At 52.3% G+C, this 14,544-nt stretch overlaps 4 protein-coding genes across 4 annotated transcripts; 2 read left to right on the top strand and 2 right to left on the bottom strand.

Moving 5' to 3' along the window:
- Nucleotides 1-527: 527 nt before the first annotated feature.
- UHO2_06021 (related to cleavage and polyadenylation specificity factor, 160 kDa subunit) lies at nucleotides 528-5,234 on the bottom strand (the record flags this gene model as incomplete). The annotated part of the gene is made up of 1 exon (XM_041557735.1): nucleotides 528-5,234. One exon carries the CDS (start codon nucleotides 5,232-5,234, stop codon nucleotides 528-530), a length of 4,707 nt encoding a protein of 1,568 aa, XP_041413669.1.
- A 670-nt stretch (nucleotides 5,235-5,904) lies between these two features.
- Nucleotides 5,905-7,563, top strand: UHO2_06020 (uncharacterized protein; the record flags this gene model as incomplete). The annotated part of the gene is made up of 1 exon (XM_041557734.1): nucleotides 5,905-7,563. One exon carries the CDS (start codon nucleotides 5,905-5,907, stop codon nucleotides 7,561-7,563), a length of 1,659 nt encoding a protein of 552 aa, XP_041413668.1.
- Nucleotides 7,564-7,724: 161 nt separating this feature from the next.
- On the bottom strand, nucleotides 7,725-8,857 carry UHO2_06019 (uncharacterized protein; the record flags this gene model as incomplete). Its single annotated transcript, XM_041557733.1, has 2 exons — nucleotides 7,725-7,922; nucleotides 8,183-8,857. 2 exons carry the CDS (start codon nucleotides 8,855-8,857, stop codon nucleotides 7,725-7,727), a joined length of 873 nt encoding a protein of 290 aa, XP_041413667.1.
- Nucleotides 8,858-10,595: 1,738 nt separating this feature from the next.
- Nucleotides 10,596-14,120, top strand: UHO2_06018 (uncharacterized protein; the record flags this gene model as incomplete). The annotated part of the gene is made up of 1 exon (XM_041557732.1): nucleotides 10,596-14,120. The coding sequence occupies one exon, from the start codon at nucleotides 10,596-10,598 to the stop codon at nucleotides 14,118-14,120; it is 3,525 nt and encodes a 1,174-aa protein (XP_041413666.1).
- Nucleotides 14,121-14,544: the final 424 nt, after the last annotated feature.

The raw sequence follows: 14,544 nt of genomic DNA, 5'->3' as shown, positions 1-14,544 counted from the left end.
ATTCATGTATCATTGATAAGCTTCTTTCTCACCTCCTCGGGGGAAAGGGAGAAGTGGAAAAAGGTGTCTTAGCCACCGAACGCTTTGGTGAAACACTAAAATCCCGCACACAATAGCACACATCCTAAATGCCATTCTCTTGTAAAACCCATGCGCTACCCAACATACTGTCTCTGCCTCGTTCCAACGCCAGCTTGTCTCGATGGAGAAGGAGTAACACTGAGCGATGGAGTGGAATTCTTAGTGTGCCTTGGACCATGGATTGTCTGCCGCACTTGGTAGCTTTCCGGACAGTCTCAGGCAGGAGCCTCTCTTTCATCCCTTCCTTGTCCCCGCACGAGTATTGTGTTGCAGCAAGGAGTCAACTGAGAGCAGCAATCTTGTCAACATCTCTAGACTCGCTTCAGCGTCGAAGCTCATCCCGCTTTACCAAACAAAACTGACGCACTCACAAACACACTAACAGATCATGATGCTCGCCGTCATCGTATTCGACAACAGACACTCTGCAATGATGATGATGAAGCCTATACCTGCTCAAAGCCAACTCGCAATCTAAGCAAATCCTTCAATACCAACTGCACTCTCTTGTGCTCCGATTGCAACCGCAGCTGTTCTTGCTTCTCGAAATCTTCCTGCTCCTCCTCTTCCTCTTTCTCCTGCTGCTCAGCCTCCTGCTGCTCAGTCTCCTCAGTATTCTCTTGCGCTTCTTGCGCAGTCTCTTCATCCCCATCTTGTGTCTTCAGGCGGACCTTGTTGCCTAAATCTTCTCCTCTCTTCCGCTTAGCTTGGTCGGACTTGACGACATCCAATGCATCAAACAAACCTGCTAACGTCCTAACCGCCTCTCCCATCTTGGGTCTACTTAACCCTTTAAAGGCATCTAGTAATCTTGCGTCCAAAACACCTTTGTAGAGTGGACGGGAAACAAAGTCGTTCCTGACCTGTCGAAAAGCTCTTGGATTGAGTGCAGCGGTGTGTAAAACACTCCTTACCAACTGACCTTGTAAAAGATGCAACCTCTTGGCAACTTTTTCTTCTACGCTTGCTAGACTGTCCAATGAACCATTCGACTTGGAAAGTAAGAGTTTATTCCTGAGTTGTTCTCTTCCTCTCAACTCGGAATCACTCAACCATCTACCTGGTGCAGAAAGAGAGCAAGTAGTAGAAGAAGGAGTAGAATACTCTGTCCTTAACAATAACCTTTGCCCTCCCAACGATGTAGGAGAAGAAGGATTATACTCGTACAACCTAATCACCCCGGAATCTTGGCCAAAGCCACTAAAGCCTCCCAATGCAACACCACTAGTGGAAACAAGGGAAAGCTTATCATTATATACCAAAAACTCACCCAAATTTGCACAATGTCCATCCAATGCACTGCCAAGATCGACAAAACGATACGGATCTTCCTGGAAAGCCAAAAACCACAAACCCTTCTTTGCATCAGACAAGAGGACAAAGTTCTTCACCACCCTTATACTTGTGATGTAGAAAGGACAATCCAAAAACGCCACCGAAATCAACCACTCTTCCTTCTCCAATGCCCTCACATACAACTTTTGCCCACTGGTGCTTAGTAGAAATCCATGCAACTCAGCCAATGCTGTCACTGGAGCATTCGATCCATCTCGACAGATCAGTTTGAGTCGAAGATCTCTACCAACTTGAAAACGCCGAGAGGAAACAACTTGGATGATCTCGAACAAGTAGACTGATCCTTTGCAAGTGCGATCTTCTCCATGGTAAGTAGTCGTTCCTACAGCAATGAACTGTTTGCGACCAGTGGCGGAGGAGGGCGAATCGAGAGTAACGGTCGTGAGCGAGGTTACCGTTTCGGATTGATCGAATTCGTAACCATCGATGGCGGTGCAGGCGTCTTCGGCGATAAACAGTTCGATAGAGCCGCGGTTGTTAAAGGTGGGATGCGAGTTGGTGAGGTTTGAGATGACCGAGGAGGCGGAAGGGATTGCTTCTCCTTCATCATCGAATAGGATAAAAGGGTGGGGGTTGACCGAGGAAGCGATCACTGTGGAGGTTGCAGGATGAGTTGTGATGTGTGTGTATTGTCGACCTGTTCGTACTACGCTCGAGATCCAGGAAGTACTGCTATATAGGCCGCGGGGATGTCGTCCAAGATAAAGAGAGCCTGATCGAGTGCAGTATGCATACTCACCACTCCATTTCCCTTCGGAAGTACGGATGGGGAAGAGAGATGTGAGATCCCCATCATCCCAATCGAGTAGTCTATATCCCCCAGCTTCAGTCCAACACAATATACTCGCTTGAACCTCCCTGCCCCCTCCCAATACCACTATCGCATTCTCCCCCACCCCTTCCTCCGCCTCTCTGATTGGAACATAGCAAGGCCTCAACTGAACCATCCCACCCCAAACACCACCCACAGGTGCATTCAGCACCTCCACCAGTACCTTATTAAACATCAAACCTCCCTCGGCACCCCAAGCACCCTTATAAACCGTCAAAAAATCATCACTCGTAAGCGAAACGACACTCAACGTATCTCCCACGTGACACAACCTCGCAGAGGTAAGCTCGGCAACTTGTTCCCGGGCGAGCTCGGTGTGGGGGGTTCTTTCCAACCGTAATCGCTGCGGTTGGGCGGAAAGGGAGGTGTTTTGCCATACGAGGGTAAGGTTTGGGAGAGCAAAGATCCGCATGATGGAGTCGTGCGTCAGAATGAAGAGGTATGCTGGGGCGGATGCTACTGTTACGTAGCTGGCAGTTGGGGCTGTGGCGGTGGCTGGGTCTGGAAGATCTTCGTCGTAGTCTACATCTTCGTCGTAGTCTACTTCTTCGTCGTCGTTCGGGAGTGAAGAGTCTGGGCGTGATGCGGAGGTGGCTTTGGACGTAGGCTCTTTATGGTTTGCAGACACTACGGTGCCGGCGAATGTAGATGCAAAGTTCGGTTGTAGAGCGCTCTGCATGTGACCGTAGCTGTCTCTAAAGACGTTGGCGGAGAGCAGAGAAGCGCTGTTGAGCGCAAGGGGTAGGGTGAGAGGTTCGAACTTGCGCTGTGTGAGATGGTAGTTGTAGACCAGCGTTTCGCCGCTAGTGGTGTGGAGGACTAGGTACTGTTCTGCGTCGATGCTCGCGTGTTGGATCGCATCGACTGCGACCTCGTCGAGAAGCTGGAGCGAATCAGCAGACAGCACCTGAACACTGTTCGCAGTGATACGTGCTACTTGGTTCCCACCTAGCAAAGCCCCTGCGCACAGCGTCGCACCTCCGAACTCTACTACATTCGACCAGGTAGCTTGCCCTTGCCTCGAAGTCGGAGCATAAACATCCGCTGGAGCGGTAAACGCAATCGACGAGTCCCGTTCATAATTGGTCGCAATCATTCTCACGCCCTCTGCAATCTTTTGGACAACAAAGACATTCGAAAAGCTCTGCTGCCTCTCCTCCCCGCCCTCGGCAACTAACTTAGTGCGGTCTTGTGGAGTGTATCTCGGATCCAAATAAACAATGCCAGCCTGATTACCGGATCCACAAGCACCGACCAACCCGTATCGCTTCCCACGGCTCGATTCATCCGCTGTCAGCTTTCTTCTTGCTATACTGTGCAGTCCACCATGGGAGCGAATCTCGTCGACCTTTCGAAGGGTGAGAACTGTCTTGTCCTTGTTGCCACCCCTCATCTGTACATTAGCGCTATTGACAGCGTCGGAGCTGCCGTAGAGATCGTCATCCAGGTCAAGATCCATATCGTTTGCCGCGGGTTCAGGTTTTGAGGCTTGTGCAGCGGCTTCTTGGTCGGAAAGGGGCTTGTTAACGGGTACGAGGTTGTATAGGGTCGAATCGCCCGCCATTGATGCTGCGAACAGATAGCCTGCACCATTCGAAAGTTGCGAATCATGAGGTGAGAAAGCGAGACACGAGACAGGTGAACCAGTCGCAGGCACCAACTCTTCTGTTCGGGCGAAAGACTGTTGCATCCGCTCCAATCGGAAACCTTGAATGTTTCGACCGTCCATCTGGCAGGTAAACGTATAGACATCTCCATGGACGAGTGTCAACACACCCTCCGTCTCTGCGGTAAATACCAACTGCGAGCCTTGCAAATCAGCGATCTCTGGCAAATCCAGCAAGGATTCAGGCTGGATAGCGGAAACCAAGTTAAACCAACCATTAAGCGCGGTAGCTACCACCCTTCCACTCTGATCGACGTGCAAGATGGAGGACATACACACGACCAATACTCCACCTAGTGTTTGAGGACAGGGTAGCATGTACAAGCAGTCATACGGCAGCGAGGAACTAGTCGTGAGGACAGGATGCATGGATCGCAATGTGGCATCGTCAAATGAATAGGATGCCGAGCCTAGCATGGCGCCATCCAAACTCGCTGCTAGATCCAAGGTGAACAAATAGACGGAAAAGTTATCCTTCCGTTCGGCCAACAAGCCAGTGCAAGTCGGCGAATGAGCGAAGAGTAGGGCTACCGTTGGTTTCTGGAATCCGGGCAAAAAGCAAAAGTCTTTGAGATTTCTAATCTTCGGATCGACCTCCCGCATTGTCAGTACGAAGGAAGGGGAGTACGGCAAAGACTCGATCTGCACCGCTGCTTGCATCGCTGCTTTATCCTCGCCTGCAAAGTCGAGATTGAGATCGAGATGGAGACCATGATCGAACTCGAACTCTGCCGCATCGCGGTAGAAGGGCAATATGGCCAGCGCATCGTGCGGGAGCAACAAGGCAGCACATCGCGAGAGAGGGTCGATGTTGAGATTGGGTTGGAAAAGGTGTGGGATACCGTTGAGGAGTTGGGGAGCACGTTCGTAGGTGTGGATTGAGACAGTTTCGAGGTCGTCGGTGGTATGGTTCCATTCCAGCAGGGCGAGTTTAGCGTCGGTGAAGGAAACGAGGAGACGATCACGAGAGTCTTTACTGGTGGAGAGAGTTTGAATGCGTTGTAGGCCGGTGACTGTACCGAAGAGGGAGTGCTTGCGGATGAGGACCAGTCTGTGTGATGTGGAATCTGGGGAGGAGTGGCCATTGCTGGGGTTCGCACTGGCAGAGGGTCGTTCGTAGACGTCGTAAATGGAAAGAAGATCGTCTCGTGCAGTGACGAGTTGTGTGCGTAGACGACCTCGATGTTGATATGACTGTTGTACTTTGGATGGTGCGGGGCTATGGTAGTGGAGGTGGAGCAAGACCGCGTGGCTGCAGCCACCGGGGGTTATCTCTTGCTGATGATATCCGCTCGCCATGACGTCTATCTAGTGAGGGTGTCGAGTTACACCGAGTTACACCGAGTTACACCGAGTTACACCGAGGCCCTGAGGCTCCTATGATTGGTGCGAGTTGCAAAGTGATCTCCTTAGAAGGACGTGGGAGGGCGAAAAGGGCTCTGACGTCGAGTGGGAAAGCAAGAAAGCAGGAATGGCAGATGGTGTTGGCAAAGCGCACGACCATTCTCGCTTGTCTGTTTGACAGCAGCGACAGACTTGTCACTTCCGAATTCCGAATTCCGAATTCCGAATTCCAACATCCGAATTCCGACATCCGATCATAGTAAAGCGACCGTTTACCACAAAAAGTGAAAAAGAAGAAATAAAAGGGGGGGAAAATCAACCCAAAAAATCAACCCAAAATTCAACCCAAAATTCAGGAAGAAAAACAGTTTACTGCTGTCGCTGATCCGTCTGGATTGGAGACTTGGTGAGAGATGGTCGTCTTTCGAAATCCTTGCATTGTCATGTCGGTCCTTTCTTCAACGACACCAAGCCATTCGCCGCACCACACCAGCAGATCACCAAGGTAGGCTCTGATCATCTTTGACACAGCAAAGCATAGACGGAAAAGACACGACCGGCCTGGAAGAGGGAGTGGAGATAGCACGCGCCTAGACTTGTACACCAATCCGAACCGACGGGAGCAATGTTGGACGATGAAGAAGCCATCGACTATGGAGAGGATGAGGTGAGCCTAATGTTGGACGAAGAGGCGACGCTGGCAGAAGTCGTGTCAGAAGCAGCGACACGGGCAAAGAAAGCAGAATTCGAGGCAGAAGCGGCTCAAGAGGATACATGGGCACCTGCTGTCGACGAGTCCGCTGCTGCAGCTGAGGAAGCGACCGAGGACAAGCCCCAAGAAGCAACTGTCGAGGACAAGGAATCTGGAAAGCATGAGGATGCGGCCACTTGCACCTCAACAACAGACAACAAGGATCCACCTGGTGACGCCCGGGACAATCGCACAAAAGACCACAGAGACGACCTCGCCCCCGGCTGGAGAACCATCGAATCGCGCTCCGGCAATGGCGAGGTATACTACTACAACGAGCGCACTGGCGAAAGTAGTTGGACAAAGCCTACCGTCGCCAGCGAGTCTCGCAGTCCTTCCAGCCAAGGATGCAAGAAGAACAAGAAGAACGCATCTTCCGACTCCAAAGCCGCTCCAGGCGGAGCCAATCAGCAGGGCAAGAAGAAGAACAAGAAGAAAAGGAAAGGCAAGCAGGCTCGAGATGCTGAAAAGGCAAAGAACGCGGCTGCTGCAAGTGAGCAACAGCGCGAGCAAGGTGGATGTGGAAGCGAGGGTAGGAGACAGGGGGAGCAAGGCGGAAAGAAGAAGGGCGACTGTTCAGAGGCCGAGAGGGAGGCCCAAGGTCTCAGCATCAAAGGTTCTGCTCAGCGCAAGACGGAGCCTGGTCAAAAGGATGATGGTCAGTCAGCAAGGCAAGAGGGCAACCAAGGCTCGAATGGCGGGCAGCAAAGACAAGGCGACCAGGGAGGAAAGCGCAAGAGAGGCAACAATCCTGCATCGGACAACGCTAAAGGCAGAGGCAAGGGCGACTCGAAACAGACATGCCAGGCTGACTCGAACAGCAGAGGGAATGCGAACGGCGCTGGTTCTGCTGATTCTAAGCGACAGAAAAGGGATGGGGACGAGGGTGAGAAAGGTACAGCAGTGCCGAGGAGCAACTGGTCGGAAGACGCGCCCCGAGATCGACGAGTAGGTGATAGCTGGCGTCCTGGTGGAGGCGACAGTAGTCGAGGAGCCTCAAGACATGGAGACGATTTAAGATGGAGTAGCGACCGACGTGATCGTGATGGGGCTCCAGGATCTGATCGACGACGCGATGCCGATACGCGGGAGAGAGATAAGAGTGACAGGAGAGTTAGGAGAGACGAGCGCAATTGCGACAAGGGCCGTGATGGGGAGGAGGAACGTGATAGGGAACGTAGTCGTGACCAAGATCGTCGACCAGCACCTCGAAATCAAGGATCAGGTCGGAGCTCGGAGAAGGCGACAAAAAACGTCGACTCGGATTCGCAGAAGAACAACGAGGCAAGAAAAGGAAACGCCAACGCCAACGCCAACGGCAACGGCAACGGCAACGGCAACGGCAACGGCAACGGTCGAGATGGACGTGGCAAAGAAGATGGAAGGAATCGTCAAGCGCAAGGACAACAGCAGCAACATAGACAACGCCGATCAAAAGGACAACCGAGCGAGTTGAGCTCGATCAACTCGACCAACTCGCAGAACAAGCGACAGTGGGGCGGTAACTCGGGCAATTCAGGTGCTTCGACATGAGAGAGGCGCGACTTGGTTCTGATGATCGCATCACAAGGATAGACACTGGCAAATGTCGTGTGCAGTTACAATAGAAGTCTATATTGTCACCCAAGGATATGATGTCTGAGCGATGGTATTGCGCGTGGATGCTGGTTTCTCGTATCGATGAGCGAGCTAGGTCATACGAGCCAACCGGAGAAGATAGTGTTACTTGTAGCCTTGGTTTTGATCTCTGGCTGGGCCTCGGATGGATCTCGAGGCCATTGCAAGAGGAAGCGATCGACAAAGGGTCGTATCAACTTTGCTGTCAGTGAGGAGCTCTTGACTCTAGCGAAGGATTCGACATAGATGAGCTTGGGCGAGCGTAGGCCCAGTATCTGCCAGAGTGTGAGCGGTGATGGAGAGAACGGTGTTAGGATCGACTGAGCTTTTCTTTTTCTTTTTCTTTTTCTTTTTCCTTTTCTTTTTCCTTTTCTTTTTCTTTTTCTTTTTCTTTTTCTTTTTCTTTTTTCTTTTTCTTTTTCTTTTTTCTTTTTCTTTTTCTTTTTCCTTTTCTTTTTCTTTTTCCTTTTCTTTTTCTTTTTTCTTTTTCTTTTTCTTTTTCTTTTTCTCTCTCTCTTTTTTTGGGCAGACTTACTCTCAAGAGATAGACAGCGACGACGATAGGCACGCAAGTCGCTGGTCCATTCATAAGGATGAGATCCGCAAGAATTGGCTTTGCTGGGCGGCCCTTTTGGGAGGATGGGAAAGGTCTGAGCAGTGGTCGGAGGGCGAGATGGTCGGCGCAGAATGCAACGCTTCTGGCGAGGGTCAAGGGCGTGGTGAGCAAGCTTTGGCCTACTCTTCTTGCGCGAGGGATTTGTATCACTTTCGCTGAGCTTGGCCCATCTTGCCGCTTGTCCGGTGAAGTTGAGCAGAGGCGACGCTCCAGATCCTTGGCTTTATCCACACTGAATCGATCGCCAGAAGAGACAAGGTAGATGCGCTGTGGATATCGATCGGTCGGAAGTGCCGATAGGAGTTGCAGCAGCTCAGCAGTGTGTCCGCCTGATCCGAGAAAGACTGCCACGCTGTGCTGAACAGAGGTCTTTGCTTGCTCACGTGAACGCCGAGCTCCTCGGCTCTTGCGTGAGGGCAAGATGGACGATAACCGGAGCAGAAGGATGGCTGCAATTGCAAAAAGGCACAAGACCAGTCGAAAGGATCGCAATCCTGGGACCAGATCGAGCACAACGCTGGCCGGGAGCATCTGGTGGAGAGGCCGTTGCAAGTAGAGCTTGCCTGCTTGGTACTTTGCTGCAATTTCCTCCATCCTAGTCCATCACTGCTGTGTCAGAGAAAGGTTGCTTGTTCATCGTTGTGCTCGAGTGTCAGCTGCTAGCGACTTTCCTTTCTTACTTTATCGGGAGTCGGAGCTGTGTTCGCCGGCAGCAAAAGTGTCGATGAATGTGGATGAACTGATTGTTAAGTTGATGCCATGTTACAGAAGTTAGGGCAAGTGAGACGAGGTGGCATTCAGGCACAGAGTTGCAAGCAGACAGATGTTCAGACGGCAGCCGCTGGAGACCAAAGCAAACATGATGCACGCTGAGCCAATGTCCAGGCTTGACGGGCAGCAAACACTGGCAAAGAGAAATGGCGCGCGCAGCTTGGCTTTCAAAGCCTGCTTTTTTCTTTTCTTTTTTCTTTTTTCTTTTTTCTTTTTTCTTTTTTCTTTTTTCTTTTTTCTTTTTTCTTTTTTTCCTTCCTGGCAATTACGACTTGTTTCGAGTCGGATGTCTCGGATGCTGACCTTCTCTGACCGGCAAATCGGCGGTGGGCGAAACACGAGCAAGACCAAGGACAGCTCTGCTCATTCAAATACTGTCTCCAAATTGGGAGCAGTTGCTCTTGGCGTTTTTTTGAAATTGATTACATACGCAATCTCATCTCGGCGCCGCCCGTTACTCTCTCACAGTCGGCATCTCACTGGCGGCAATTCCGAGAGGATTCGGCCTCGCCTTCTGCCGCCATTCAACTCTCCCTCTCTCTCAGTCAGAGTTGAGCTGACCATCAGGACTGTCCCCACCCCATCCACGCTCTCGACTATATCCGACCGCCTCTTTCCCACCAGAGGGTTTTTTGGGTTTCGGATACGCCGACGGTTTACAGAGAGTCGCAGCGAAATTGTATTGCAGCGAAATTGTATTGCAGCGAAATTGTATTGCAGCGAAATTGTATTGCAGCGAAATTGTATTGCAGCGAAATTGTATTGCTTCCTCCGCCTCTCCATCTCGAAACTTACAGAGGGTGATTGTGATTACCTTTTTGCGCCGCTCGCTTACGACACTGTTCTATTCTCTAACACCTGCTGCTCTGCTGCCCACTCCTCACTCGCAGAGAGACTGTCAGTCTAGACTCTTTTCCCACTCCACCGCCAACAGCAGCAGCGCGCAAAAGCAACTTGAGAGGAGAGGAGAGCCGAGCCGAGCTGAGCCGAGCTGAGCGGAGCTGAGCGGAGCTGAGCCGATAGGATAGGATAGGATAGGATAGGATACAGTCGTACGATACGATAGGCTGCTCGCATCACCACAGCGGCATCTCTTGGCTAAGCAGCCTCGACCTTGCCAGCTTACCAACTACGCTTCTCTCTCCCGCCCCTCACCATACTCGGCCACTGATATCGCACGATCTTTGCCACCAACAGGGCATCCTCTAACGAGAAGCACCATCCCACACCACATCTACCAACAATTTGGTGCAGCGAAGCGCTAGGCTTGTTCTCAACCCTCCTCTACCACCAGTCAGCTTATCCTACAGTCGCTGCTTTCCATCTAGACGTCCCACGCAAGCCAGCTATCAGCATCACCACCAGCAGCCCTCTTGAATTGGCAACAGTCGTCGCTCTTCTTCCTTCACCACATCAGCAACTCAGATACAACTTGCAACGTCTCAACACTCGTTGATACACAACAGAATCTCAATACGTTGGCGCTCGTCGCCTTCTTCAGCCCCTCATTTCCTCACATACCGGCCACTCGCCTTGTAACCACGAGCATGTTGCAACCACAATGAGCCCAGCATCAACACAACACTTGCAACACGCCTGCACTAGCAGCGGCAGTTCCAGCCCTTGTGGTCAAGCCCACGCTAGCTCCTCCATTCGCAGTCGTCATCATAGTCCAGTTTCACCAACTGCTCCTGCCTCTCACGACTACCACATGGCCGCTCCTCGACAATCATCACAACGCTCGGAAACAACCATGCCTCACTCCTCCGCAGAACTCGAAAGGACACAAGTCTCGCAATACACCGACATGCCATCCTCACAACCTAATACAACAGAATCAGCTACTCGACAACTTCAGCCACAACAACAAGCACAACAACAGCACAAGTCGATCGCATCTCGATCTCCAAGTGCACAACAACAACGGCAACCACAACAAATGCGTCTGCCCACTGCGCCACAACGTCGACGTGCTCCTGAACTTGCTACCGTGTTGTTGACCCTTGCCACTTGTCATGTTTGTCAACGCCCTCTACACGATCCTGTCACTCTTCCATGCGGCCATTCTTCTTGTCTTCAATGTATCAAGGATCGTCTTTTGCCCAAGTCGATCCCGCCTGAGGAACAGGTCAAGCCCCTTCCCTGTCTCAGCCATCTTCCTCCACGACTTCCTCTCAGTCCCATGACAGTAGCTTGCCCCGCCCATGGCTGCCCACGCTCTGCCATTGGTCGCGGCATTGGTGCATGGGCTGGTCACCAGCCTAGGTACGGCCTTATCCCTACCTACACCGAGAGACTCCCCGTCGGTTCGGAAGACGTCGGTCCCGGAGCACCCCCAGCCGATGGCTTCGTCATGGGCGTCGCTGATCACCCACTTCGACTCACCGTCATTGGCCCTCAGACACGATCCAAGGCTCATCTCTTCGCCCTTCCACCACACGGCGTTGACTCCAACTCAGCAACCGCAGCTGGCCAACAACAGATGGCTGCCACTCGGCTACCTTCCCTCGCTACCTGCAATTTGCTTCGCCCTGACGTTACACTCAGCAAAGCCGTTGCCATCTTGATGCACTATGCTTCCTCCCCACTGCCCCGCCCTCCTCGGCAACGTCGTGGTGCAGCTGGCTCAAGCCGACCCTCTTCCAGCAGCAGCTCGAGCTCACAATACTCTCGCCCCGGCGCAGCACGCGATACCAACGATCAGTCGGCTTACTCGGCCCGAGCACGCGGCGCAGTGCCCAGTCGTCGTTCTTTGCAATCTCGACCTACCTCTCGCCGTCTCGCAGCCACTGCCCCTTCCTCCGCTGCTGCCTCTTCCCGCAGGTATCACCCATCAGGAATGTCGCAAGCTGGCATGGGCATTTTTGGCAGAAACGAGTCGGACTTGGAAAGTGGTACTGTTGGTGGAGTTCGTGCTGCTTACGAATCCGACGACCAACACATTCCTGCTGACGGCACTTTCTTCGATGACAGCGACGACGATCCTAGCACTGACACGGCACATCAAAGGTCCACCCCTCATGGCCGTACTCACTCTATGCACATTCAGGTGGACCGCGACCAAGACAAAGAATGCTGGACCCTTCACGCCGGCACTGACGAAGAGCACACCGAAGAGGAGGACGATCGACTTTGGCCTGATCATGTTGGCGGAGCCTTCTCTCGCCCTCCCCTCTCTGCTGCTGCAATTCGCCGACGTGACAAAGCTCGACTGAAACGACGCCGCGGCCGAGGCAGTGATGACAGCACTTTGAGCGCCGCAGCATCCTTCAGGAAAGGCAATGCAGCTCACACCAAAGGCAAAGTCGCTAAACGAGATCCTTCGCATTCGGTCGAAGAGGCAGTTGGATGTCATGTCGATTCGGCTGTCAGTCATGGTTTGCATGGCGAGCATGCTTCTGAAGCTTTGGTTGACGCCGTCCGTCGACGTCGTGCTCAGCAAGCGCTTGCAAGTAACAGCAACGCCAGCAAAGTCGAGTCCGATGCTGATGCAGACGACGCCATCGCTCGCAACCGCAACATTGAAGCCAAGCACAGTCTTGCGCTCTCTTCTAGAGTTGGCGTCAATGGCGAGCCTCTTATCCAGACCGTAGCCACGCTTCACTCTGAGCTGGCTGAGGTGCTCGAATGTCAGCTCTGCTACTTGCTTCTCTACGATCCTCTCACCACCCCATGTGGTCACACCTTCTGCAAGTCGTGCTTCGCCCGCAGTCTCGACCACGCTGACAGGTGTCCCCTGTGCCGTGCCGACATGCCCAACTTCTCCTTTTTCCAGGATCACCGACCCAACACTGCACTGCTCAAGATTCTCACTTCGGATACAGCTACCTTCTCGGATGAGGATGGAATGCACTCGGACTCGACACAGGAGGCCAAGCATGTTGCCCCCAATACCTACGCAGGCATTTCGATTGCCATGGGTTCAGGAGGCGATGCTGCAAAGCATGTTGACAATGCTTCTCGACGTGCTGGCTACATGATTGATGATGATCCAGAGACAGCACCCCATCACTATGGCTTCAAGCGTCTCTACGAGCAACGCAAAGCCGCGATCCAGCAGGAAGAGCGGGAAGCTCGTTTGTCGACACCAATCTTTGTTTGCACTCTTGCCTTCCCTGGCATGCCCACCATCTTGCACATCTTCGAGCCTCGATACCGTCTTATGGTTCGTCGTTGTCTCGAGAGCGGCAACCCACGATTCGGCATGGTGCTGCCTTGGAGAAACAACGGCGGCACCGAAGAGTACGGAACCATGCTCGAGATCAAGTCGGTGCAGATGCTCGCCGATGGACGAAGCATGCTCGAGACCGTTGGATCGTACCGCTTCCGTTTGTTGGAGAAGGGATCGCTTGATGGATACACCGTGGGCCGCGTCGAGCGAGTTGACGACATTTCGCTCGAAGAAGAGGCAGAGCTCGAACGTTCAGTGCTCATGCGCCGTGCAGAGCTGGACAAGAAGAAAGCTGCTAAAGCAGTTGAGCCTCCTCCTTCTCAGCCCATGTCTTGTTCTTCCTCTGCTCCCGTTCGCACCGTGCCTAGCGGTAGCAATGAGGCTGAAGAGCAGCAAGCTTCGTTGACACGACCCGAGATGTTGCGTGCCGAAAGGGATGTTCTTTCTATCTACCAATCCGACCCTTCTGCTCCTCAGCACCAGGACGACTGGCACCCTGAGGATCCTGATGCGAACACTCCTGCCGCTGACACTGCCACCAATAACAGCAACACTGCCCCTGAAGAGCAGGAGCAGGAGCAAGAAGAAGAAGGAATGTTACCTTTCAAACCAGTACCTGCGGAACCATCGATCGAAGAACTCACCGCAATCTGCACTTCCTTCATCGAAACCCTTCGTTCAGGTTCGGCTCCTTGGCTTCTCTCCCGTCTCAACCACACCTACGGCCCGATGCCTTCCGCTGACCAAGTTGAGAGGCTAGGTTACTGGATGGCTCTAGTTATGCCAATTGACGAACATGAGAAGGCCAAATTGCTTCCCATCAGAAGTCGAAGATTGAGGCTCTGCTTGGTGGTGCATTGGATCGAACAGTTGAGGCAGAGTTGGTGGTTCAATAGCGGATGCACTGTTTCCTAAATACATATACACGGTTGAGATTATACCTTTGCTATCATATATCACACACACACATACACACACAGACGGTTTCTTTAGTTTGTTTCTCTTCTATCATTGTTCTTGTCTTTTCTGGATCTTTTCTGGATCTCGGTGCAATTTATGTTTTGGAATCGATTGTTCTTTTGTGGATTGAGAGAAATGGCTATGCTGTTTGTGCTGAAAACATCGACTACTTGGACTTGGTCGGCTGAGATTGAGATTGATTGGGTGTTAGTGTCGGTGGCAAAGTATTGGCCTAATTCAATCGGCCGTAAAACTCTGCCTGCTCGGTGTTTTTGATCAACGCTCTGCACACATTCCGGCACTTTATCAGTGTCGTATTCCAGCCTCCACATTATTACGTCATCCATCCCACTTGCACAAATCTTAAGCGCTTCCTCTC

The sequence above is a fragment of the Ustilago hordei genome (genome assembly GCF_900519145.1).
Source record: "Ustilago hordei strain Uho2 genome assembly, contig: UHO2_contig_16, whole genome shotgun sequence".
In the NCBI taxonomy this organism is placed as follows: domain Eukaryota; kingdom Fungi; phylum Basidiomycota; class Ustilaginomycetes; order Ustilaginales; family Ustilaginaceae; genus Ustilago; species Ustilago hordei.
This window is presented reverse-complemented; position numbering and strand designations above follow the sequence as displayed.